The sequence below is a fragment of the Peromyscus maniculatus genome, chromosome 13 (genome assembly GCF_049852395.1).
Source record: "Peromyscus maniculatus bairdii isolate BWxNUB_F1_BW_parent chromosome 13, HU_Pman_BW_mat_3.1, whole genome shotgun sequence".
Taxonomy (NCBI): Eukaryota; Metazoa; Chordata; class Mammalia; order Rodentia; family Cricetidae; genus Peromyscus; species Peromyscus maniculatus.
The window spans coordinates 49,569,068-49,593,152 of record NC_134864.1 but is presented as its reverse complement, the minus strand read 5'-3'; the positions used below and the strand labels follow the sequence as shown (position 1 = coordinate 49,593,152).

General features: G+C 43.2%; 1 protein-coding gene and 1 long non-coding RNA gene across 5 annotated transcripts in view; one reads left to right on the top strand and one right to left on the bottom strand.

Annotated features, from left to right (window-relative positions):
- The window catches only part of LOC107401005 (uncharacterized), a 60,791-nt gene extending 54,195 nt beyond the window's left edge, over positions 1 to 6,596 (bottom strand). The window contains exon 1 of the long non-coding RNA XR_006063063.2: positions 6,474 to 6,596. This is a non-coding gene — a long non-coding RNA (uncharacterized LOC107401005). The remainder of the gene's footprint in view (positions 1 to 6,473) is intronic.
- Positions 6,597 to 6,627: 31 nt separating this feature from the next.
- Ccnyl1 (cyclin Y like 1) overlaps positions 6,628 to 24,085 on the top strand; it is a 37,951-nt gene continuing 20,493 nt past the window's right edge. Inside the window, exons 1-4 of one of the 4 annotated variants that reach the window (XM_076550241.1) lie at positions 6,628 to 6,767; positions 7,274 to 7,461; positions 18,438 to 18,512; positions 20,331 to 20,365. In XM_076550241.1, coding sequence (XP_076406356.1) covers positions 7,452 to 7,461; positions 18,438 to 18,512; positions 20,331 to 20,365 — 120 coding nt within the window. In that variant the 5' untranslated portion in view covers positions 6,628 to 6,767; positions 7,274 to 7,451. Of the gene's footprint in view, positions 6,768 to 7,165; positions 7,462 to 18,437; positions 18,513 to 20,330; positions 20,366 to 20,731; positions 20,803 to 24,085 lie in introns of those variants that run through there. The other 3 variants (XM_042260223.2, XM_006974995.4, XM_006974994.4) reach the window with 3 other exon arrangements.

The window sequence follows — 24,085 nt, the reverse complement described above, 5'->3', positions numbered from 1 at the left end:
CTTTAATCCCAAGGAGTGATGGCAAAAATAGAAAGATATATAAGGCATGGAGACCAGAAACTAGAAGCTTTTAGCTGGTTAAGCTTCAGGCTTTTGAGTAGCAGTTCAGCTGAGAGCCACTGGGATGAGGACACAGAAGCTTCCAGTCTGGGGAAACAGGATCAGCTGAGGATCCGGAGAGGTGAGGTAGCTGTGGCTTGTTCTGCTTCTCTGATCTTTCAGCATTCACCCCAATAACTGGCCTCAGGTTTGATTTTATTAATAAGACTCTCTAAGATTCATGACACATACACACACACACACACACACACACACACACAAACACAAACACACACACAAAAAAATTAAAAAATAAAAGTAGGGATGGAGAGATGGTTCAGCAGTTAAGAGTACTGGCTGCTCTTCCAGAGGACCCAGGTTGGATTCCCAACATTTATTAGGCAGCTCACAACTGTCTGTAACTCCAGTCCCAGGGGGTCCAATGCCTTCCTATGGCCCTCAAGAGCACTGCACTATACAGACACAATGCCCATGCACATAAATAAAGTTGAAAATATAAATATAAAGGGGGGTTGACATAGCTTAAAGTCCTAAGATAGCACACAAGAGAAATAAACAGTGAAGCAGATAAATGGAGGGAGGAGATAGTGACAGGAACTGTCCCAACAACAATTGGAACAGTTGTAGCTGCCTTGTTCCAAAATAGATTCCAAGTGAGTTTATTTCCTGGTCAAGTGTAGAGGGTGCCCATCAAACACCTGGGCACAGATCACATATTATGAAAGTCCTTGGAGCAAGGAAGAGGGCTGGTATTTGATTTAGGAAACCCTGAGCACTATTCTGTCCCTACACATCTAAGAAGAGCTACCAATAGGCTGAGAAGGATTTTAGCACCTAGGAAAATGAAACCATGTTGTGGGATATTTGATCGCACCGTGAAACCCCGAGAGTGTGCTAAGAAAATCAACCTTGGATCAGGGAGCAGAGCCAGTGATTAGTTGACAGGAATTAGTGACAGAGAGTATGGAGGAGCCAGGAATACGGATAAAGAGACACACAGAAAGGAGTAAAGAGGGACTTGGAGATTTGAGGTATTTTTTGGTTTGGGTAGAGTGGAGTGATGCTCTCTTGCTGGGTCTCTGGCCAAAAAGGAAGGCCAGCTGGTTGCTTCTTGGCCCCTGAGAGCTAGCAGGTTTTCACCCCAACATCTGACTCCCGAGTCTTTAGAGGTAAACAGAATGATAGAGACTTAATTAAAAACTACATTTGGCAGCAGTGGCAAGGCCAGTGCCAGTGCGACCAGAGGTCCTGCCAGGCCATGGCCTGAGCACGGTGGCACTGACTGAGGGGCAGGGGGGTCTCAGACGGTAGTTAAATATCAGCAGATTCAGGTGCAGCCTCTGTGCCGGAGATAAAATACCAGAAGCACACAGAACATATGAGATGGAGGAAAGTAGAGACCTAGGAAAGCAAAAGAAAACGCTCGGGGTCTCTCTTTACATGCAAGCTCTTCCTAGAGCTGTCCACATAAAATGCCCCAATGTTAGGAACTCGATCACAGATGACATTGGGGCCAGAAGTCACCTGTCTAAAGGGCGTCTGTGCTGATGGGATGAACTCACACTCTTTTTCAGAGCACTGTTTCAAATAAATTAGCATTCTCATCTCTACTACAAAAGGAAGGAAGATGGGAGAACGGTTGAGGAACACACAGACAGTTTATTAAGATGTGCCTACCGGTACCATCACATTACTAAATAACCATAATGAATTAATGAATTTAAGAACAAGAGAAGTCAAGTTGTTCTATGTCATGCCAAGTGTGATAATCCTTTAACATTTTTGTTTAGACTTTGAGAATATGATGGTAACCATAGATCCTCTACTTAGGAAAAAATATATACACATATCACTTACCCACAAAATCCTACTCTTGAGTAATATGTCACACTTTTCACTGCTGAGACCAAACACTGGAGATGAGAACTTAAAAGGAGGTAAGATTAAACGGATGACATGTAAAACTATGCTATATGGATGTCCTCTTCCTTTCTCTATACTGTGTAGAATAAAGATACAACAGCTAGAGGCTGTCTCCTCAACTGAACAGGTAATCAGCAAAGATAAACCATGAATTTACTGCAGGCTCATATAAACAAAACCTCAGTTTCTCTTGTAGACTTCAACTTTCACCTAGTAGTTACCACAGAATTACCATTTTGTTCAGTTATATATCACTCTCCCAGAAAGATGGGAAATTTTTAAAACTTAATGTCTTCTACTATTCCTTGAAAGTTAAATATTTTCAAAGAAATGGTTCACAGGTTTTTTTTGCTTGTGCTTTTAATTATTTAATTTCCAGGGCCCTGAATATCTGTTTATGTCTGTTGTTATGTGCAGGCAGTGTCTTGGAACTCGATCTTAGATATCACCTCAAGGTATCAGAAGACATCTAAAAGGGTATGCAGTGATATTTCTAGCAGTTCAGACAATATTTTCACCACAGAACACAGTCACTAGGTCTTATGGAAATGAGGCTTCATTGAACACTCCCATTCCACTGTGGTTTCCCGTGTTTTAATGTATTGTCCAGTTTTTTTTTTGTCATCAATACTTAACTAAATGCTTTAAACAGAATTAAATTAAAAATTAATCCCCTCTGCTCCCTTGCCTTTTGAAGTAACCTCTTCTTCCTGTTTGAAGGCTAACACTCCCTTGGGTCCTTTTTGTGGTCTTCTATGTGGTAGAGGGTTTGCAAATGCCCATGCTTTTTACAAATACATTGTATCTCCTGCATTTCTGTTTACTCTTCCTCAAAAGTTGTTGCTATTTCTTTTAACTGCTTGGACAGAATAACTAATGCCACCTTCCACTTTTGTGATACACCTGTTTAGAGTTGAGCTCCATGGATTTTGCTCAAATATCTCTTCAATTTATCCACATTTGAGGGAAGTGACATTAGTCCTCTATATCTGTAGCTTCTGCCTCCATGGGTTCAGTGAGCAGTGACCTGAAAATATTTTAAATAACTTGCATCTCTACCAGGCACATACATTGTTTCTTGTCATTACTCTATAAATATTACCATATTGCACTTATCTATACAGCACTGACATTAGGTGACTAACTTGGGTGACTTGAAATACATGGGAGAATGCACATGGGTAGGTTCTATGTAAATACTGTGCTATTTCATACCAGGACTTCGCCTTCCTCTAACTGTGATATCTGGAGGATCCTGAAGCCAATTCTTTATCAATATTGAGGGGCAATGGTGTCTTAGTTAGGGCTATTATTGCTGTGCTAAACACCAAGACTAAAATCAACGTGGGGAGGAAAGGGTTTATTTGGCATACACTTCCACATCACTAGTCATCACTGAAGGAAGTCAGGACAGGAGCTCAAACAGGGAAGGAACCTGGAGGCAGAAGCTGATGCAGAGGCCATGGAGGAGAGCTGCGTTCTAGCTAGTTCAACCTGCTTTCTTATTAAACCCAGAACCACCAGCCCAGGGATGGTCCCACCCACAGTGGGCTAGGCCCTCCCCTATCGATCACTAATTTTAAAAAAATGCCTTGCAGGCTTGCCTACAGCCTGATCTTATGGGGGGCATTTTCTTAATTGAGGTTCCCTCCTCTCAGATGACTTTAGCTTGTGTCAAGTTGACATAAAACTAGCCCATACAAAATAATATTTTGTCTTCATTAAGTCTACACATACTTCTCTGTTTCCACAGCTATATTCCAACTGAAACCTAACAGAAAATACGAGTCACAAAGTGAACTTTCCCCAAACTTCTCCACCAGAAATGCCTCCATGTCATATAGGTCTTTTCTCTCCCCTTGCTTCTGCTTCCCAGAGTTTACCTATCCCACATCTGGATCCCAGACATTTCTGCCTTCCTAGGGACATTGTTTCACTCAGTCCCCCTTTCTTCTAAGTTAGAAAATCTGTTATACTCATAGGCTCTTACCCTTCAATATTAAAGTGTGTTCATTTTTCCTTTCCTTCCATTTTAAAAAGAGAACTTTTTGTTGCTTTTGTTTTTGTTTGTTTGTTTGTTGTTGTTGTTGTTTTTGTTCTTTGAGACAGGTTTTCTTTCTGTAGTCTTGCTGTCTTGGAACCAGCTCTGTAGACTAGGCTAGCCTCGAACTCATAGTGCTGGGATTAAAGGGGTGCACCACCACTGACCAGAGAGAAAATGTCTTTAGTCATACACCCTCTTGCCTTCTTCTCCCCTCTCATCCCTCCCTCATCTTTTTTCAAATAAGGTCTCACTATATAACCCAGGTTAGCCTTGAGCTCATGGTCCTCTCTCAGCCTTGCCTCGTTCTCTGTTGTGGTTTCAATGGGAGATGTTCTATGTTTGAACCCTTGGTCCCTGGCTGGTGGTGCTGTGTGGGGAAGAGGTGGAACCTTTGGTGTATGTCCAGCTAGCGGAGTGGGTTGTTGGAAGAGGGCCTTGGAAGTGACACCCCTCTTTCGGCTTCCAGAAACGCTCAGCCTCCTGATGCACTAGAATATGAGAGGTGGCAGGCTGAGAGCTCCCTCCATCATGCCTTCCCCACCATGACAGACTCTACTCTCTAAAGTGTGAGCCAAAATAAATCCTCCATTGCTTGTCAGGCATTTTGTGACAGTGACAAGAAAAGCCACCGATACACTTTCTCATCTCTTATCTATGTCTTTCCCTACTCCTCACCATCTAACTTGCACACACACACACATACACACTCAAAATCGCCCAGCTGCCATAGCTAACGGCAGCATCCCACTCTGTCCATTAAGGTATCAAAGGATGAGTGCCTGTTCACCGAGAGCTACACAATCAGCTACAGCTCATCTTCGCAGCCTTCCCTAAATACCACCTAAATCCCCTCATTCTCCAAGTTTCCTTCCTTCCCTCCCACGAGACCTCCTTTTAATATACATCTTAAGGTAGCCACTCCGGCACCTATGGCTTCAATTACTTCCTGTGTTTTCTGATTTTAATACGACCTCTACCGTTGTTTCATTGAACAGGTTTATCTTACTCATTTACTAAAACCATAGATCCACAGAAGTAACCAGGAACCCAAAGCAGCATTCTTAGAATGTAAACTGTAGAAAAACGTTCCCCCAATTACTCTTCTTGTTTTAGTGTAAGCGCTATTTTTGAAAGAGTTTAAGTTGGGGTATCACAAGCTGGAGTTAGCTTACAGAGGCTCACATCCAACTTTCGGAGAGATTCATTGCCATATGTCAATTAATGTAGAAAACTATAGCCTCTTTTTTTTTTTTTTTTTTTTTTTTTTTGCATTCTACTTTTGTGGCCCCTCCATATCCAACTGCTAAGCACTTCCTACGTCACCTCATACACGTGTAGAAGTCCATCTCCCCTCAGCCACCACTGTACTTTGTCGGGCCTACCTATCTTTCCCTCCTGTGAGAATGAATATGCTCCCTTCACTGGTCGGTCCTTCATTCCCTTCCTTCTTATTGTCCAGGGTGACCTAGTCACAAATATATCTGATAGTGACTTTCCGATTTCATGTGAGACTTCAACAACTATTTCCAGTATACCATTCAAACTCTTGACCTCACTGGCTTTCGGGTCAGATAGGTGTTTGTACCCCAAGTTCAGCAGTGTGAACTCAGACAGCTAGATGCTCCAAATTTTTGCTTCCCATTTGCCTGAATGCACTGGGAGCCTGGACTTCTGGGACAGAGAGGTTCAGTTGAAGGTTCAGTTAGAGAAGGTATTTTTAAAAACCCACGTGAAAAGATTCCTCTTAAACTAAACACCACCAAATACTAAGTCTCTGTCACCTTCCCCAAGTGTGACTTCCTTCCACTGGTACTTTGGGATAATCACATTAAGGTGTGGGTTGTGATCTAGATCACCAGGCACCCCGACTATTCTGGCTCCTGCCTGAGCAGTTATGTAACCTTGGGAAAGTTACTTAATTTCTGCATCTCGCACTCCAGCCCTCCCCACAACCCCAGTAAAATCTGGGAGACGTAACAACATGGGATTGCTTTAAACTTAGAGTTAGGGAACTCCGTTGGCATGGTGACCAGTACATGGCGCTTGCTAAATGTTAATTGTCTTCTACCATCTCCATCCATTAGAACTGTGGGTACCCCACCGTGTGGTTCTCAATGTTGTAGGAGAAAACTGCTCTCTGTACTGCTAGTTAAAGAAAGGAAATCTGGGAATGCCTGTCGCGGGATGGGAGGAAACGGGGCGAAATGGGAGCTGCGGGCTCCCAGTTGTTCTGAGCTGGGAGGGACGAGTTTGGTCCTTATTTTACGTACGAGGAAGTTGAAGGGTGACGTGTCCTCGGGCCTCATGCAAGGCACAGTCACAGCTCTTTATTGAGAGTGAGACGAGAGCCCCGGGGTTGCTATGGTTAAGCTGCAAGCGAAAACGTAACACTGGAAAGACGGGAGCATCTAGCTGTATACAACCGGCCAAGTCCGGTGCAACTTACTTTGGGTGAGCAAAGGGAAGCTGTCAGACATGGAGAAGCCCGGCTGCTGACAGAACCAGCTCTCCACCAAGCCTGGCCTTCGGGGCCCGCCTCGAAGCGCAGCCTCGAGCAGCGAACTGCCGCAGCTCACCCCCCGAGGACCCCGCTCCGGCCCCCCAGCTGCCCACGATGAATGGAAACCCGAGTCCGCGCCGCGCGGCTTGAGGGATGGGGCGGGGCTTTGTGAGTCACGTGCCTGGGCCGTAGGCGGGCGCGTGGAGGGAAGTCCGAGTCTGATTGGCTGCCCGTCACCAGGTGACCGCGGGACGCGTTCCGGTTGGCAGGAGCCGGCTAGCGGCCTTCAGTCTGGAGGCGGCGACGGAAGGAGGAGGAGCTCCGGCCGCGCTCTCGGCCCGCAGTGGCTGCGTCTCCCAGCGCTTGTCGGGTCCCCACCCCTTTTAAATAAGCCGGGCTGGTCGCCGCCCTCGCAGACTAGTCCGCTGTGGGGAGGCGGCGGCGGCGAGCCGGCGGGGGTGCGGCCGAGGCCGGAGCCCTGCCCCGGGCCGGGCGGCGGGGCGGGCGGGCGGGCGCGCGCGGCGGGCGCGGCGGCGGCGAGTGCGGGCGGGCGCAGCCCCGCTCAGCCCGGGGCTGCCGGCGCCGACCGCGCCATTGTTGGGGGAGGGGGCGGGAGCGGAGTCCGGGGCGAGCGGAGGCGCAGGCGGCGGCGGCAGCGGCGGCGGCGGCGGCTGCTGCGGCGGCCGAGCGGAGCGGACGCGCCCCATGGGGAACACGCTGACCTGTTGCGTGTCCCCCAATGCCAGCCCCAAGCTGGGCCGGCGCGCGGGGCCGGCGGAGCCCGACTACGAGTCCGAGGTCTACGAGGCGGCGGCCGGGGACGCGGTGGCGGTAGCGCCGGCGCCCGCTGCGGCCGTGGAGCCCGCCGAGTTGGATTTCGGAGCCGGCGAGGGCCACCACCTGCAGCACATCAGCGACCGAGAGATGCCCGAAGGTGAGGAGGAGGAGGAGGCGGCGGCGGCGTGCGCGTCCGGGCCGCGGCGCACCTCTGGCCTCCACCGTCTCCAAGGGTCCGGTTGGGAGGCGGCCGCTGCCTCGGGGTTCCTTCCTGCCCGGAGTAGGCTGGCGCGGGCCTGGGCACCGGGGATGAAGGCTGTGACTCGCGTCTCCACCCCTTATTCTTTCTCGGCCGCGTCTGGCCAGTTTCTCTTCCCACCCCCTACGCCCGGTTTCTTGTTCTCTCTTCCCATTCTCTCATCCCGACCTGGGACCCTGCAGCCCGCACCCCTTCCTCTTTGTAATGCTGGGTACCGTCCAGTGGGACTTTATCAGGACTTCATGTGTCTGTATATAAAGTGCCCCCTTTTCTTAATAAAACTCCCAGGACCCTAACCTTGGAATAGCCATCCCATCTCCCTGTCCTTACTTAGCCAGATGGTACCTAAGGTAAGAACTTAATGGTTCCACTTCCCTGGAACCAGTTAGGTAACTGTATTAGAGCAATCCAGACCCAGCCTATTTGAGGATCTCTTATTTACGTTCAAGTAGAGGTTGCCACAGAAATGTGTATGGTATTAAATAGGATTTTAAAAGTATCTTCAATATAAGTGCTTTATTTTTTCCAATTATAACTGGAACACAGAAAGAAAGGAAATTGGGAAAGGGGGTTTCTGTGAAAGATGTCAGTGTTTTCTTCCAGGGCTACGTTAAAGTCCCGTTTCCCTTCCCCCACAAGGAGTTTACCCTCAGTCTTCTGCTCACTTTAAAGTTCTCATTTTGAGAAATACATCGCCACTTTAAAAACTTCATTTACTTTACCTCTTCCGAAGGAAGAGGGGTGGGAGAGATTGTTGGCCAGGCGTTTCAAGGGAGTCAAAGGCTAAAATTTAGCCTTAACTTAGTAATGTGAAGGTTTGGGAGTTAGGATGAAGCCCCTACAGGTGTCTGTAGTGTTTATTTCCATGGCTCTTTTTCCCTCCCCACCTCCTGCCTGGAGAATTTTATTCAGTGCTGAGCATGTTGAAGGAAACGCCAAGTTCGGTGCACAGAACCACTGGAGGGTGGGATGGGTGGGTGGGTAGGAGGGAGAAGAGGAAGTGCTTGATGCTTTATAATTAGAATTTTGAAAACCTGGGAGTCTAGGGAGAAGTAATACCGGATAACAGGATGGTTCTTGAAGGCTACGAACTTGTAAGACAAAGTATCATCAGTAGTTTAAGCCAGATTGGCCTGTTTGTTTCACTTAAATGCTACAAATGATTCCCTTTCTTTAGAGGAATGTCTTAAACCTTTTAACCTTAGCTGGACCATTGGTGTCTTCATGTTACAATAATTTAAGGCCCATGATCAATACACTTTTGTAACTTTTTGTAATATTTAAATATTATAAAAACACAAAAGTAATTGTATCTTTAAACAGTGGGTTGCTTGCATGCCTGTGTATGTGTTTTATGAAAACTTCTGTTTTAAAGTAAGCCTCTGGGTTTACAAACCAGTTAGTATGTGGGTAGTATTGAGTGAGAGTCCAAATAAGACCTTTTTATAATTCTTGAGGGATTACAACACAATTTCATGTTTGCTCATTTGTCCCTTCCAAATACAAAGGAAGCCTGTATGCATTCTCACTATTGCTGATGAGGATGCAAAGTTAAGCTATCACTGAAGCTGCTTCTGCATGAACTGTTCTAAAGGACTAATGTGGAGGGGGTGGATGTGCTGGGTTGGACTCTTGAGAATGTATACTCTGTTTTAATCTGTACATTAGAGCTCTTGGTTCTTGGTCCTCCCTGTTTTAGTGACATTGCAGGTAACTGATGCAAAGGCAACATTTGCTTTAGATCTCACATCTGTCTCATATGTGTTCTTCTCAGTGAAAATGAGGAAAGGGAGAGGAAAGAATGTGACCTAAACTTACTGATCATGTAAATGGGTCTCTTCTGGTAACCATGAGTTGAAACTGAGAATACTGACAGGACACTAAGAAAGGCTGGTGAGAGGTGTGTAAGCACAGAACTTTATGATAGGGAATGCTAAGTCAGAAAACTTGAAAAAAAAAAAGAGTTTGTAAGCATAGAATTTGAGCTTCTTAATATTCCCATTAAAATGCCAGTGTTTCCTCTAAGTTTCATTTTTAGGTCTGCAGGACTAGTTTAAGGGTATAATATCTACTTACCCAGAAAGTACAGGCTCCTAAGCTTGATCCTTAGTGCTGCCAAAACTTTGTAAAATTAAATTCTTTGGCACTCAGTAAAGTGATAAGAAATGTCAGCATTTGACTAAACACACCAAGTATATACAAACTATACACAAACACATTGAAAGTTTGCTTTTAATATCTTTATTTCAGAACATTTTACATCAGTTTCCTAGGAAACTGAGAAATAGCTTGAAAGTAGTCTATTTTATAGAGAAGAATTGAATTGTTTTGATTTCTTAGATAAAATCTTGAATAAATGATGCTGTGCTTCATTCTCTTTTGAAACATTTTACAACATTCCAAGTCACTTCTAGGACTTCCACAGTACATAGATCAGTGTTCCCTAATCCGTTGGCTCTAATGCCATGTCTGATATAATGTATAATGACATCAGTAGCACAAAATGGTACTGGAGCTTCTTACATCTCAGCCTTTTATGCAGTTTTCATGTTCTGACTTTAGGAGCTGTGCTTATTGGCTGGGAAAAAGTGTTCTCTCAAGTGACCCTGCCCCTTGGAAGGGGATAGTAGGGAAGGAATTGGCAATATGATGTTGGAGAACCTCCAAATCTTTCCCTTTCTAGTAGCTATTAACCATTTTTTAATGTGTTGGTGAGAGAGAAAGAAAACACAGATAAGCCATTTTTACTAATATTTTGGTATTGCGTCTTCTTGAACCTTTCATATGCCTGTAAATATCACATTTCATTTTATAAAAATGAGATCGTCTGTGTGTGCTGCTTCCTGTTCCTGGAACAATGCTTCTTCATCTCCAGAGCCTGCTCCAGGATGTCTTCCTGGGCCAGTGCTCACTGCTCTATGGCGTGCTTCTTCTTAACCGCTTAGTGTACCATGGAATAGCTGTAGTGTCTGATACACCTGTCTCTTATGGCTAGACGTTTTTCATGGTAAAATTATACATACTCTCCTAAGAGAAGAACAGATTTTGATGATTGGTGCGGTCTACCTCTGGGTAGAATTCAGATGGTATGTTTAGTCTTACAATTTAGTGCCTTAAGAGGTGTCACTGGTGTTAAGGGCATTTAGTTCTTATGCCAGTTTGATGGTAACACTGGCTTTTTACTAGTCATTTAAATTCCTGATGGAGATTTTGTGATTTTAGTAAACTGTCTCATGTCTTTAATTCTGAAAAGCCACTGCTCTAGGAGGCCTGTCAGTAGTGTCAATTGCCGATGACAAATCAAGAAACAGCAGAGAAATAAGAGAAAACTGAAAGATGCCCGACTGGCTTGAGTACCCTAAACGTGCTTATTGACTATCTTTGAATGGCTAGACAGTATTCCAGATATAGACAGTGATAGAAGAGGTAGTCCCCCCCTAATCCTGATCCTTCTGTTCCAGAGACAGGTGGGACTAGACAGTATGTGAGTCATCAAGAATGTAATGAGCTGGTAGGAAGAAAGTCATAGAGGGTAATGATTGGGGAAGGGACAGTTGCACACTGGGGTGATGAGAGCTAACTATCGTCTTTAAGTAATAGGTGAACTTTCCTGAAAGAGAGAGGAGCAGTGGGGGTGGGGTGGGGTGAGGAAAGGTGTCCCTGTAGACAGCTCCTTGAGAGCTTTTCATATGGGACCAAACTTGGTGATGACAGAAAGGACGAGACACAGTATGCCACAGTAGAGAGGAAGAATGTCTAGAGAAAGACGATGGACTAGGCCTTTCTGTGCTGAGTTGGCCTTGACAACAATGGGAACTTGGGTTGTGATGGGAAGCCACTGGGGGATTATAGACAGGGGAGCAAGTTCTTTGTGCAAAAGACCATATTAGTGGCTTTGGGAGACTGCACTAGGATATATGCAAGAGACCAGCTGGGAGACTGGGCAGAAATGAGGGCACACCAGTGGTGACTTGAACAAAAGGCAGCATGGCCTAGGGACTAACAGGCTGACTTAAGGAAACGGAGTCAATAAAATAATGAAGATGAATGGACAGGAGACAGACAAGTGGTCCTTAAACTTCACACGTGAGAGAAATGTGAATGAAAAGTGCTTTTTCTTAACCGCTTAGTGTACCATCGAATAGCTGTAGTATCTGATACACCTGTCTCTTATGGCTAGACGTCTTTCCTAGTAAAATTAATTATACATACTCTCCTAAGAGAAGAACAGATTTTGATGATTGGTGCGGTCTACCTCTGGATAGAATTCAGATGGTATGTTTAGTCTTACAATTACCTTCTTTGAGGGTAGGGAACCCAAAAACTTGACAGTGTGTTGGTGAGGTTATAAGGGAGGTTATATTGCTGATGGAAATGCAAAATGATTGACTCCATGAAGGGGAATTTGGCAAAATCTAACGACATTGCTAGTTTATTTAATCTAGAAACCCCACTTTAAGGTGTTTATGCCAAAGATGTGCATACCATAATGTGAGACAACATATTTTCAAAGTTCTTGCTGTATTATTTTCCTTACGAAGATACTGACAGCAACTCATACGCAGTAAGGGACAGGTAAGATAAACTGGCATGTCCACATGGCTGTACAGTCTTCAGTAAGTCTGAACCTATGGAACCATAAAGTAAACCAGGGCTCTGGCTAGAGCGATCTGCAGGGTCTATTTCACATTTGGGGTTGTGGGGTGAGGTGTGGAGGACAGCAAGGAAAACATGTATTTGCTTAATGGCAACATGTGCTTGTTTGCGTTTGCGGGGGTGAAAACTCTGTAATGTGCTCTGTGTGTCTTTATATTTCATTTTATCCTCTCAGTGTTTTGAGCTAGTATAGGGATTGTAGCTGATTGCATATGAGAAGACAGCTACCAGGAAATATAAATTGTGTTTTCTAAGGTCTTAACAACGAAGACATGGTCGAGCAGGAACGTAAATTCCAGTTGTAGAACGTATCAGCCTAGAACTTCCGGAATATGACTCAAAATGGGCTTCTTTGGATGCCGCCGTCTTCTCTTTTCTTCGGAGGCTATTCAGCTTTGATGTTCCAACAGTAACACTGAGGGGTATGCAATGAAGTGGAGATAGTAAATGTGTTACCCAGAAATGGTTTTTAAATTTAATTGAATAAAGTGCTCTCAAGAAGTAGACTAAGGAAGAAAGTTTCAATATATGAATGATCACAGCCATTGAAGTCTAGATTGAGAATTAAGACAGAGCAAGACTGAGAACTGGTTCAGGGGCAGGGGCAGAAGTGGATGGGGTCATTGGAGGCTAGAGAAGCTGGGCAGCAGTGAGCTCTAGATTGAGGACCCTCAACTGAGGTAAGCTTGCTCGAGACTATCAAGTAATAATTACTTAATGATGCAAAATGTGGGTTCAGGGATAGATTCATCTGGCAATGCAGTTGTGAATCTTGGAATGTTTGTATTCAAAGCCATAAAACTAGTGCAGTATATGTTAAGGGGTGATGGAGCATGTCAGTAAGTGGACTGAGTCTTTAGACAAGTACCCAGAAACTGCTGACATACTCTATTTAATTGTGCTGTATGGAGATTGCTATGTTGGAATCAAATCCCCGCCCCCATGTGCTATTTCTATCTGCCAGTTTCTTGGTCATTGCCTTCTTTAATATTTTGATAAGGAAAATTTTGTGATGGGTTGATTGTGTGATGTTAACATTTTAGCCTTCAGCAATGCATTTAGTTATTCTAGGTTGAGTGTTTTTTAATATTTTTGATGTGTAATTAAGGTGGCTCATACAACTTATCGAATCTTGGTCTGGAGGAAAAACAGTTTATTTGCCTACCATTGCTTTCAAATTAAATTGCAACTTTAATTGATAATTAAAAAATGGTGGATCTTACAATTTCAATTAATAATCCTTGTCTTGAGATATTTGTCCTAGTTGAAAAAAATGTGTAAAATTAAATTAAATTATAAAATTAAAAAATGAAGCAAACAAACAAAAAAAAAGAAAACACTCCTAGAAGTTGCTTTGTGAAGGATGTGTCTTTGTATATGTGTGTGTGCATGTTCATAAGGGCGTGTGACAGTCAGGGAAAGGGCGCTCTTCCTCAGTCCTGCTCCTCCTATTTAAGACAGTCTAGACTGATCTCTGCCGAGTCAGGGGTCTGCCTGTCTCTCCCTCTCTGTCTCTAGGATCACAGATGCAGTGTTCCATGCCGGCTGTTTACCTGGGTGCTGGGGATCCCATCTCAGGTCCTCTCCCTGAGCTGTCTCACCAGCTCCTCTTACAGTTTCTAAAGAAACTCACATAGAAGATGCATGGTAATTGGTGTGTTCTCATTTTCCTAAATCCTTAGGTGTGTGCAGAATGTGTGTGTATGGATCCTAATGTTTTGGTTCATAGTTAGTTATATTGCCTCTTTCTGTAAGAGTGAATAGAGTAATATGACTTATCAGCATCCCCATAGGCTCTAGGAAAACAGTTAATAGGGAATACAGAAATAATACAGTTTGTCTATAGGGTCACTGTCGGCTGGCTGAAGTTTCCAGTCTATAAAAAAATAGCAACATGTGGTATTTATAGTAAGTGGAAAGTGCACACTACATGGCAAACTTCGGCAGCTGTATAACATTTATATTTTCTGAAAACAGCGTTTTGTTTTCACATGCACACACAAACACACAGACAGGATCCCCACACGCATGCATGCCCTCAGGGCACACATACACAAACTCTCACCTATGCGGCATCACCACCAAATCTCACACCACCCTTACCAACCAAGACTTGCACCACCCCAGCCTCTGTTTCAGGTCCCTTTCTGCTGTTTCAGTGGTCTCTCCCTACCTAAGCTTAGTGCCTATGCAAGTTGACATTGAAGCCCTGTCATATATCATTCCTACAGGCTTTACATAAGTGATTAAAAAACTCATCAAAGTGGAACTATTGTAATACTATGGGAGAGTGGCCAATCTGTAGTCAAATATATGCAAATTAGAGCCGTAATGTTCCTCATTCACAAACATCAGGAATCTTTTTAAGAATCTAAAGCCAAGGTGGAAATGAAAGCTGACATAATTGGTAGTGTTATACCAGTGTGCCTTTACTTCTTTAGAAAGCTGTGTAGTATTGTATACTGAGCCATGAAAATTACCCAACTGTCAGATAAAAGGCATTATTTAACAATACAGTGTACTAAAAAAAAAGTACTGTGTACTTATGAAGGCAGAGTGTTGTGTCTGAAGCCCCAGTACTAGATTGGCTAAGCTAGAATGAGAATAACACTTGCCGTATCATTATACATTATTCAACAGTAAATATGTTGAGGGTGGGAATGTTTTCCTTTAATACAGCACAAGTTGTGAGCTGCAAAGAGGTTTTGTTGTTGTTTGTTTTCTTGTGGTTCAGTGCCCAGGGCCTTGGTGGCAGGTATCCAACCACTGAGATACACTGTTTTTTAACTAACTTTTTAAAGAAATTCGTAAGAAGCATAACTGAAAGATTATTATTGTGAGTATATCTATTGTTTTTTTAATGAAGCATTACTTAAGCTTTTGCTAATTTCTGTTGTTGAGGAAGACTTTTGTCCATCTCATTTTTAGTGTGATCCATCTTACTGATGAACTTTGTTGTTTACAATTATCCATCAATGGAAATCTATCTCAAAATCAGTGTGTGTATGTGAGGAGTCCAGAGGGAGGTAAACTAGGTTTCGCTTGACCTGTGAATTGTATGATCTCAGAACACATTTTGATTCTGCTCCCCTCTGTTCGTCTCTGCTGGAAGGCTTTCCTGCAGTGAACCACTGCATCTCTTAACTAGCTAATGCTCCTACAGCCTTTCTCCTCGGGCTTTTGAGAAGTCTTGAGATTTGTGACTGATTGGCCATCCCTGGGACATATACCCACTTCAAAACTTTTTCTCCAAGACATGTTGTCATTGATCTTATCACAACCTTGGAGTTTGCCTTTAGGTCCCTAATAGTACATCTTGACTTGGCTTTTTTTTTTTTTTTTTTTTAAATTTATTTTATGTGGATGTGTAGCTAGAGTTTTCCTGCCTTGCCCACAGTCAGGACAAATTGTTGTCACCCACCAGTCCCATAGCCGCTCAGACCCAACCAAGTAAACACGGAGACTTATATTGCTTTATAAACTGTATGGTCGTGGCAGGCTTCTTGCTAACTGCTCTTATAGCTTAAATTAATCCATTTCCATAAATCTATACCCTGCCACGTGGCTCGTGGCTTACCGGCATCTTCACATGTGGCTTGTCCTTGTGGGCAGCCGGCAGTGACACCTGCCTTCCTGTTCTTTTATTTCTCCTCTCTGTTAGTCCCGCCTATACTTCCTGCCTAGCCACAGCCAATCAGTGTTTTATTTATTGACCAATCATAGCAACTTGACATACAGACCATCCCCCAGCACAGCCAAGTACAGATCGTCTCAGATACCTGCACTCAGGCCCGTGGTCCTAATCATCCTCTATGAGGACCTGCTGGGTGAAGCCACGAGGAACCCAAGAACGGGCTCCCCCACAGGACATACAGAACATCCCACAGCACTCCCCCCCCTTTTTTTAAAAAAAGGAAGGTTTTAACCTTAACTAAGTAAAATTACATATAATTTGGGAATTTGGGTGTAGCTTCTCTTACTACTTCCTGCTGGAGGGGGGCGCTGTATCTTATGGGGATACAAAGAAAATTTTAGGATTATGGAATAGTCCATGAGGCTGTATTGTGTACCTGAGTGTATGTGCACATATGTGTATCTCAGGAGGCCAGAAAAGGATGTTAAATCTCCCGAAGTTGTTGTTACAGGCCACTGTGAGCCACCCCACATGAGTGCTGAGAACCCAACCTAGGTCTTTTCAAGAACAGATGCTCTGAACTGCTGAGCATCTCGCCAGCCCCTCGGTTGTGCGTGTATGTTTTAACTTAGTCCTCTTGAATTTTAATACTTCATTTTCTTGTACTTGTGAAATTCCTTGGATTTTTTTTTTCCAGGTCTGAAGATCGAGTGCAGGGAAACACTCTGCTGACTGAGCTGTCTATAACTTCAGCCCTGTCTACTGAACTTTTGTCTTTAAACTTAATCATGGCACAGAGACTGCTACATAATGTGACTGTTTCTCTAAACTTTTTAATAGTATCATCTGCAGACTACATTTGAATGCAAATGGCGATCTGTTTTCTTTTTAGAAGGAAGTAGTCTCTTCAGAAAAGAGCTTTAGATTAGAAACACAAGCTCTCTGCCTGTCCCTCCATGCACACATGGCTTTGTTTTCCACATAGCTAACTTTATGTCACACTTAAAGATGTCAGAAAACCTTAAAAATAATTTTGTGTGGGGGTGTCTTTCAGAATAGTTTTTTTAGCTGGTGCACACCTGTAATCTTAGCCCTCTTAAGGCTGAGGCAGAAAGATCCAAGAGTTCAAGGCCAGCCTAAACTATACATAGTGAGGTACTATCTCTCAATAAATAATGTAAAAATAAAAGAAAGTAGGTGATTCAAATTCCGTTACACTGGGAGTCCTGAATTGTGTTCATGTAAGACTGTGCTTGTTTCTCGGAGGAAGGAAAAGGAGTTCTACGTATAGACGCTCGGGAATGCTGAGGCAGACGGCAGTGTTGCTGGAGTGGGGCTTGTAGAGTTCTGTTTTCTTACTGGTGTGTGCGCACAAGTGTGGGTGCCGGAGGGGCCAGAAGAGAGCATCAGGTGCCCTGGGACTGGAGTGACAGGCAGCTATGAGCCACTTCAGGTGGGTGCTAGGAGCTGAACTCGGACCCTCCAAAGAACAGTATGCTAACTACTGGACCCACTCTCCAGCCCAGTAGAGTGGAATATGTCAAGTGTGTATTCTGTAAAAGCCAAGGGGGTAGTGGATGCACTGTGATTCACCTCTAAACCCCCTTTTCAAAGGAGAGTACTGGCTGGCAAGGTTTGGGATATGTTGCCATACTATTTCTCTGCCTGGATCTTGTTCCAGTTCTGACAAGAATGGTTAAGTGACTTTGAGATGAGCATTGCTTAGGAATGTCATAGTTTTTGTTTTCCCTTTCTCATTATAACTTCCTTATCCCATGTGATGGCAAAGTGTTCATTGTGGTTAGTTGAGAGTCTGTCTTGTGCTGGACAATGTAGCACATGCCTTTAATACCAGCACTCGGGAGGCACAGGCAGAAGCAGAGGCAGGCAGATGTCTGTGAAATCAAGGATAGCCTGGTCTACAGAGTGAGTTCCAGGATATCGAGGGCTACACAGAGAAACCCTGTCTTGGAAAAACAAAAACAAAATAAATAAAAGAAAAAGAAAGAAAGCCTGTCTTGTGTCCTTAGTTAAATAGAAGATTATCTCATCTTGCTCTCAAAGTAGACTTCAGCAAGAAATGAGTGATTACAATCTTGGAAATTGAAGCTAAAAGTTAAAAATCAGTTTGTATTCATGGAGGTTATGTGGATTAGGCCTTTGAATTTTTGTGTAGCCCTAAATCTTCATGATGGATTGCTCCCACATAAACAGCGAACTAAACAAGTTCTCTCATCTATTGAATTTAGAACTAAGTGGTTACAGAATGTTTATTAAAACCAGTTGTCCTTGCAGTAGCATATTTGATATATTGAGCATGTATGTTAGATAAGTAGGGGTGAAGGGCATATATATGATTCTATTAAAGTGTCCTAAGATTACTTAGGTATACATTTAAAGAGTTGAAGCCATAGCTGTTAAATTCCACCTGAATGAAGAGATGCTGCAGTTTTCAAGTAGAATTTTTGTTGTTGCCTTTATTGTCCTCATGTTCCTGTCTAAAAACCCTTCTCTAAAAGTTAGAAGTGTTAATCATGCCTGTGTTTCTCCCGAAACAATCATATCTTTCTCTTTCCTTCTGTAGATTTAGCTTTGGAATCAAACCCTTCTGACCACCCCAGGGCAAGCACAATTTTCCTCAGCAAATCTCAGACGGATGGTAAGAAACTTTTTTTCCCACTGAGGAAAGCCTGAAAATATTTCATGGAATTTGTATATTGACTTAAACTTCTCATCTACTTATCTTTGATATGTGATGATATGTTTGCTTTAATATTACTCTTTTAGGGAGAACATGTAGATTTTGTAGACACATCCCCACCTTGTTGGCTGCAGATATGTGATTTGGAAGTGACATGGATTTACAGCTGTCTGCCTCTTTCCTTTTCCTTAATCCAGTAGTGTGTTTTAAAGACGAATGATAGAATTTAGGGTTCTGTTAGATTTTTAGGTGAACCACCAAAACAAGTGTGTTGTATATGGTCATTTTGACCTTACTTCATATAGCGCTGCCCACCCAGTAAGCCTGTGTCACACCCAGATTTATGTGACTCAAAATTTTCAGGCTTAAAAAAAAAAAGAAAAGAAAAATTTCATGCTATTTAAAACCTCTTCATTTTGTTGCAACAAAACTCAGAGCAAACATACCCTAATATTTCCTAGGTTTGCTAGTATGTGAATTTTCGGTTGAGAGTCTGAACTATGGAATTTTTCTGTACTGTTTTCTGTATTGTTTGGTTAACGTCTTTCCCATTTTTTTCTAAAAAAGTTAAGTAACTTTCTGTTGATTATAACAGTGTGAATATAAGAAGTGAGGATTCTACAGTAATACTGGGAATAATGCAATAATGCAGCCCAGTTTTAAAAAGGGGAGTGGTGGTACTTCTAGCCTGCATTTTCATAGTTTGTGTCTATTTTGCCCATCTTGAGCTATGCTTCCCCCCCCCCCCCCAGCTGAGGACCTAACCCCCAGGGCCTTGCGCTTGCTAGGCAAGTGCTCTACCACTGAGCTAAATCCCCAACCCCTTGTCTTGAGCTATTGATTCTGGTTAGTACTGCTGTATCTCTTTATGTGCTGTGGGCTTTTCTTTTTTTTTTTTTTAATTTATTTATTTTTATTTTATGTACGTTGGTATTTTGCCATGGATATTGGGTCCTCTGGAACTGGAATTACGGACAGTTGTGAGCTGCCATGTGGGTACTGGGAATTGAACTCAGGTCCTTTGGAAGAGCAGTCAGTGCTCTTAACCCCTGAGCCATTTCTTCAGCCCCGGGCTTTTTTTATATACAGGGTGAGGAAGCAATAAGAAAAGTTATCTTAGCCAGAGGTGGCGGTGCACACCTTTAATCCCAGCACTCGTAAGGCGGAGGGAGACAGGTAGATCTCTGTGAGTTCGAGGCCAGCCTGGTCTACAGAGCCAGTTCCAGGACAGCCAGGGCAACACAGAGAAACACTGAAAAAACAAAAGAAAAAGAAAAGCTTTCTGTGCCCCTCTCTTATTAGTGGGAAGGAATATGTGTCTAGAGTGCAGTCTAGTGCTCACAGAGGAGACAGGGTGGGGAAATGGTGTGGCCAAGTCTCTTTCTGGAATTTATATGCTGTAGAGGTCGTGTTCAGTTAGGTTAGCACACGCATTGAAATGCCCATTAAGCTAGGCTTAGTGTGTGGATGTATAACATAATTTTTATTAGCTGAATCTCTCACCTGCCCTCATTTATTTTGTCATTTCTTTTGTATATGAAAATTCTTGTTTGTGCCTACTATATTATATGATAGCTAAAAAAGTAAAATTTAGGTTTTAGATTTACTTCATGGAGTTTATTTTGACAAATTTGTTTCGTTAGAAACTATTTTTTAAAGTAGAACTGAATTTTATCTTACTTTGCATGTTGGTAACCCATCAGAGAAGTAGCAACTACTTTTATTTTTCTGTGGCATTTGTATCAGAATTGATCAGTTAATTTTTTTTATTCTTAGTGCGTGAAAAGAGGAAGAGCAACCATTTAAACCATGTAAGTAAATAGTTGGAAACTTAAGAAATTCGTAGTTTGAATTAAAAGTATGTTTGCAGTAACGTCTAGAAAATATAGTGGGAATGCAGTGCTGTTAGTGTAGACTGTTTTTGCACATTTTCCAAAATTCTTTTCTCAAATAACAAATTTACTTATGGACATAAGTATATATAAGTCTGACATAATACTATTTTTTAAAACAGGATTCTGACATTTTTATTTACTTATAGTTATATAACATGGTTATAATATAGAGACATGCTTGGATTTTTTTTCCTTTTTTATTCTGATTTCTCTTAAGATTTGCTTATTATTTATGTGTATGTGTATGTGCCTGCAAGAGTTTATGTGTATTTATGGGTCCAGGTGCCTTCAGAGGCTGGAAGAGGGAATCAGATCCTGGAACTGAAGTTAAAGGGAGTTGTGAGCCGCCTGAGGTGAGTGCTGGGAACTGAACTGAGTCTGGACAGGAGCAGTTAAGAGCTCACGGAACCATCTCTCCAGTGCCTTAGTCTAATTTGTAATTGAAGTAACAAACCATTCATTTTGGTACTGTCTGCTGATTTCCCATAATAGGTGGAAGTTGTTTTCCATTGTGACCATTATTTCTCTCTTGAATTTCCTCAACACACATACTATTTTTGTGAAATCATAAGTCAGTATTTTTGTTATGACTGTGCACATTGTTAATTGCTGGGTCATATTACTCCTCTTTCCACACCATAATTCTTTCTCTCCGTAGTTTTGAATCTGGATTCTCTAGGCCCTTTAGGTGACTCCCTTTTCCTAGCTCACATTAGCTTACACAGCCAAATACAGTGTGCAGCCTTGGCTGGTCTCTTGGCTTCCCAGTCTTGCTTTTGGTGTAGAGTTCATTTCCAGACCATTTGCACTTGCCTCTTTCTTAGCAGACATCCTTTTTACCCCAAACATTGTCACATTTGTCACATGCCTGTCAAAACTACTCCCATCTACTAGAGTACATGCGTTCTGGTTTTCTCCTGCAGGCCCTGCACAGCCTTTGGCGTCCTAGAGCAGTGAGGCTGGGTTTGGCTTAGGCCTCTTCCCTATTTTTCCTGGGATATGGCTTTGAAGTTACGGGGGTCTCACATGACTGCTCTCTTGTGTTGGTTCCTCCGTGGCCTCGATTCTCTGTCTTCTTACACTGTACTGGACCCCTTTTCTTGGGAAAGGACACAGTATTTGTAGTGACCTGGCCTGGAGAATTCCTCCTATACATGGAGTTCTAGGTTGGAACTAATTTCCATAGTCCTTAGGATACTTTTCTGTGACAGTCTCAAGTACATAGTGGTTTTGTTTATTTTATTTTATTTTCTTTTATGGTCCTGGGGATTGAACTCAGCTCTTCACACATGCTAGGCAGGTGTCCCTGGGCTGTATCCCCAAGGTATAGTGCTGCCATTAAAAATGTGTTACCTTGGAAGCTTGCAGTGTGTAACGCATTTCACACAGTATACCCCTTTGCCAAACATCTTTATTTGCAAATGTTCATTGCAAAGAGTCTTTGGTCTGGTTCGAACCCTCTGACTCCTGCTGTACTAGCAATGCTGGGCCCTCACTGGGACTCCTCTTGGATATCCTGCCGTTGTCCTGTGTCATGGAGATCCTGCAGTTTTGGGTCTGCAGGACTAGCCCTTCATGCACTCCTGCAGATCCAAGGCAAGATTTTTTTCTTTTGTTTTGGAAGTGAAGTTTCCAGGGCGGAGGGCGGATGCGGAGGGACAGCGAAATAAATGGATTTGGGGTATATGATATGAAATTCACAAAGAATCGATAAAGTTTTTAAAAATCTATTGCTGTTGTATGATATAGAGACATTCCCCTTTCTGGAGGCTTTAAGTACTTACTGTCCAGGATTCTGAAATATTATGATATGATTTGTTATGGACCTTTTAATTTTATTCAGAGCCAGTAGGTCTGCAAACAGTTTCTTCTGAGTTTTGTTTTTTTTTTTTTTCTTGTGTTTCTTGTGCTACCTTTTTTTTTTTTTTTTATATATATATATATATTTTTGTTACTCAGATGCTGGACCTCTAGGCTAGAGTTTCAGTACACCTGTCTACCTTCTCTCTCCCCCTCACTTTCTAGTCTGTCTTTTTGTTCTTGGTGAGTCCTTTGCTTTGTGTTTCAACCCTTCCCAGGTTTTCCCTGAGTCCTCATTTGCTACTGAAGTTTTAGCATTCCTATTAATTCCCGTTTCCTCGTCTTCACCTGCCTTGCTGGAGGCCTCTCCCTCCACTGTGTGGCTGGCTCTTGGCCTTCTGTGACTGGAAGTAACATACACTCTTAACTGAAGGGTCGCATTGCAAGGATTTGGATGCCAAGCTACCTTGGGGGGCCCCAGTATCTCTTTCTGGGGCCCCAATCTACAGGGCAGTTGAGTTTCTTCAGAGAAGGCTGTCTCAAATTTCTTCCTGGGAATTACAAGTTTGCTTGCTTTCTAAAAATTAGCAGCGTGAGGCAGTTCTGCTCCTCCTCAGTGCACTCTTCTGCCCTTGCATCTCCAAGACTGGTCTCTCTAAACTGTCGGCGTCAGCCGCTCTACAGAGAAGTCTATGTAAGATGGGACCAGGCGGACCAGCTGACTTTGGCTTCTGGTTCATGTTTTAGCTCACCTCCCGACGCGCTGTGGCTCTGGGTTCTGAGTCTACTCATACTCCTGTACCCTTAGGTCTCCATAGGCACCACTGTTGTGCTGCCATGCCATCTCTTTTTGGTGTTTGAGACCAAACTTGGAAATCAGATGTAGGTTCACTGGTCCAGTGGGCTATCCTGATCCTCCTGTCTCCGTCTCTGGAGTGTTGGGGTTGTAGGCATGCACCACCATACCTAGTTTAATTTTTTATCTTCTAAAGTATTAAAAATCCTCTGTCAGTCTTGTTTCCTGCATCTTGATAGAAAATTTTATTCCTTTAATTCAAGTGAAATGTCAAAGAAATAAGTTTGTGGTCATTCCATGGTGTTTAAATGAATTTAGCATCCATGTTTGGAGGCTGGGAAGACGGCTCAATGGTTAAGAGGGCTTCCTGCTCTTCCAGAGGACCCGAGTTTGGTTTCCTGCACCAACATGGTGGCTCACAACAACCCACAGCTTCAGTTCTGGAGGCTCTAAGGGTCTCTTCTGACCTCTGCAGGCACCAAGTATGCACATGGTACCCATGCATGCATGTGCTGACCGAAAAATAAACATGGTATTCTTTGTCTCTATTTTAGGAACCACCTGTTAGTAGTGGGCTTTGCTGCCTTTTTTAAAACATTTTGTAGGCTTAGGTTTATTAGTATAGTTTATGGAGGTTACAAGCCAGCAAAGGTAAGGTTAACCACAGCTGGAAGTTACTAAGTTTTTAAACAACATCAGGAGAAAGTTCCCTTTGGCGGCTGTGTTGGAGGCATTGCTCAGAGATTCACTTCTGCCCTTGTCCAGTTTCCAGACGGACAAGTTGGAGTAGCTGGACACAAGTGCTGTGTATTGGTTAGTGGCGAGATTTTGTGTTAAGTTTTCTCCCTGGACACTGGGAGTGTGGCCTGAAGGGGGCAGCAGTGGTGAGTAGATGTGGCTGCTGTTGTGAGCTGAATAGATGAATGGACTCTGAACTGATGGGAGCAGTGTTTGGTGTTGCTAGCCAGTAAGTCACTGATTGGCTACATGCACACTTAGGGGCTAGAAGACTGTATCTAATTAAATCTTTTACTGTTTCC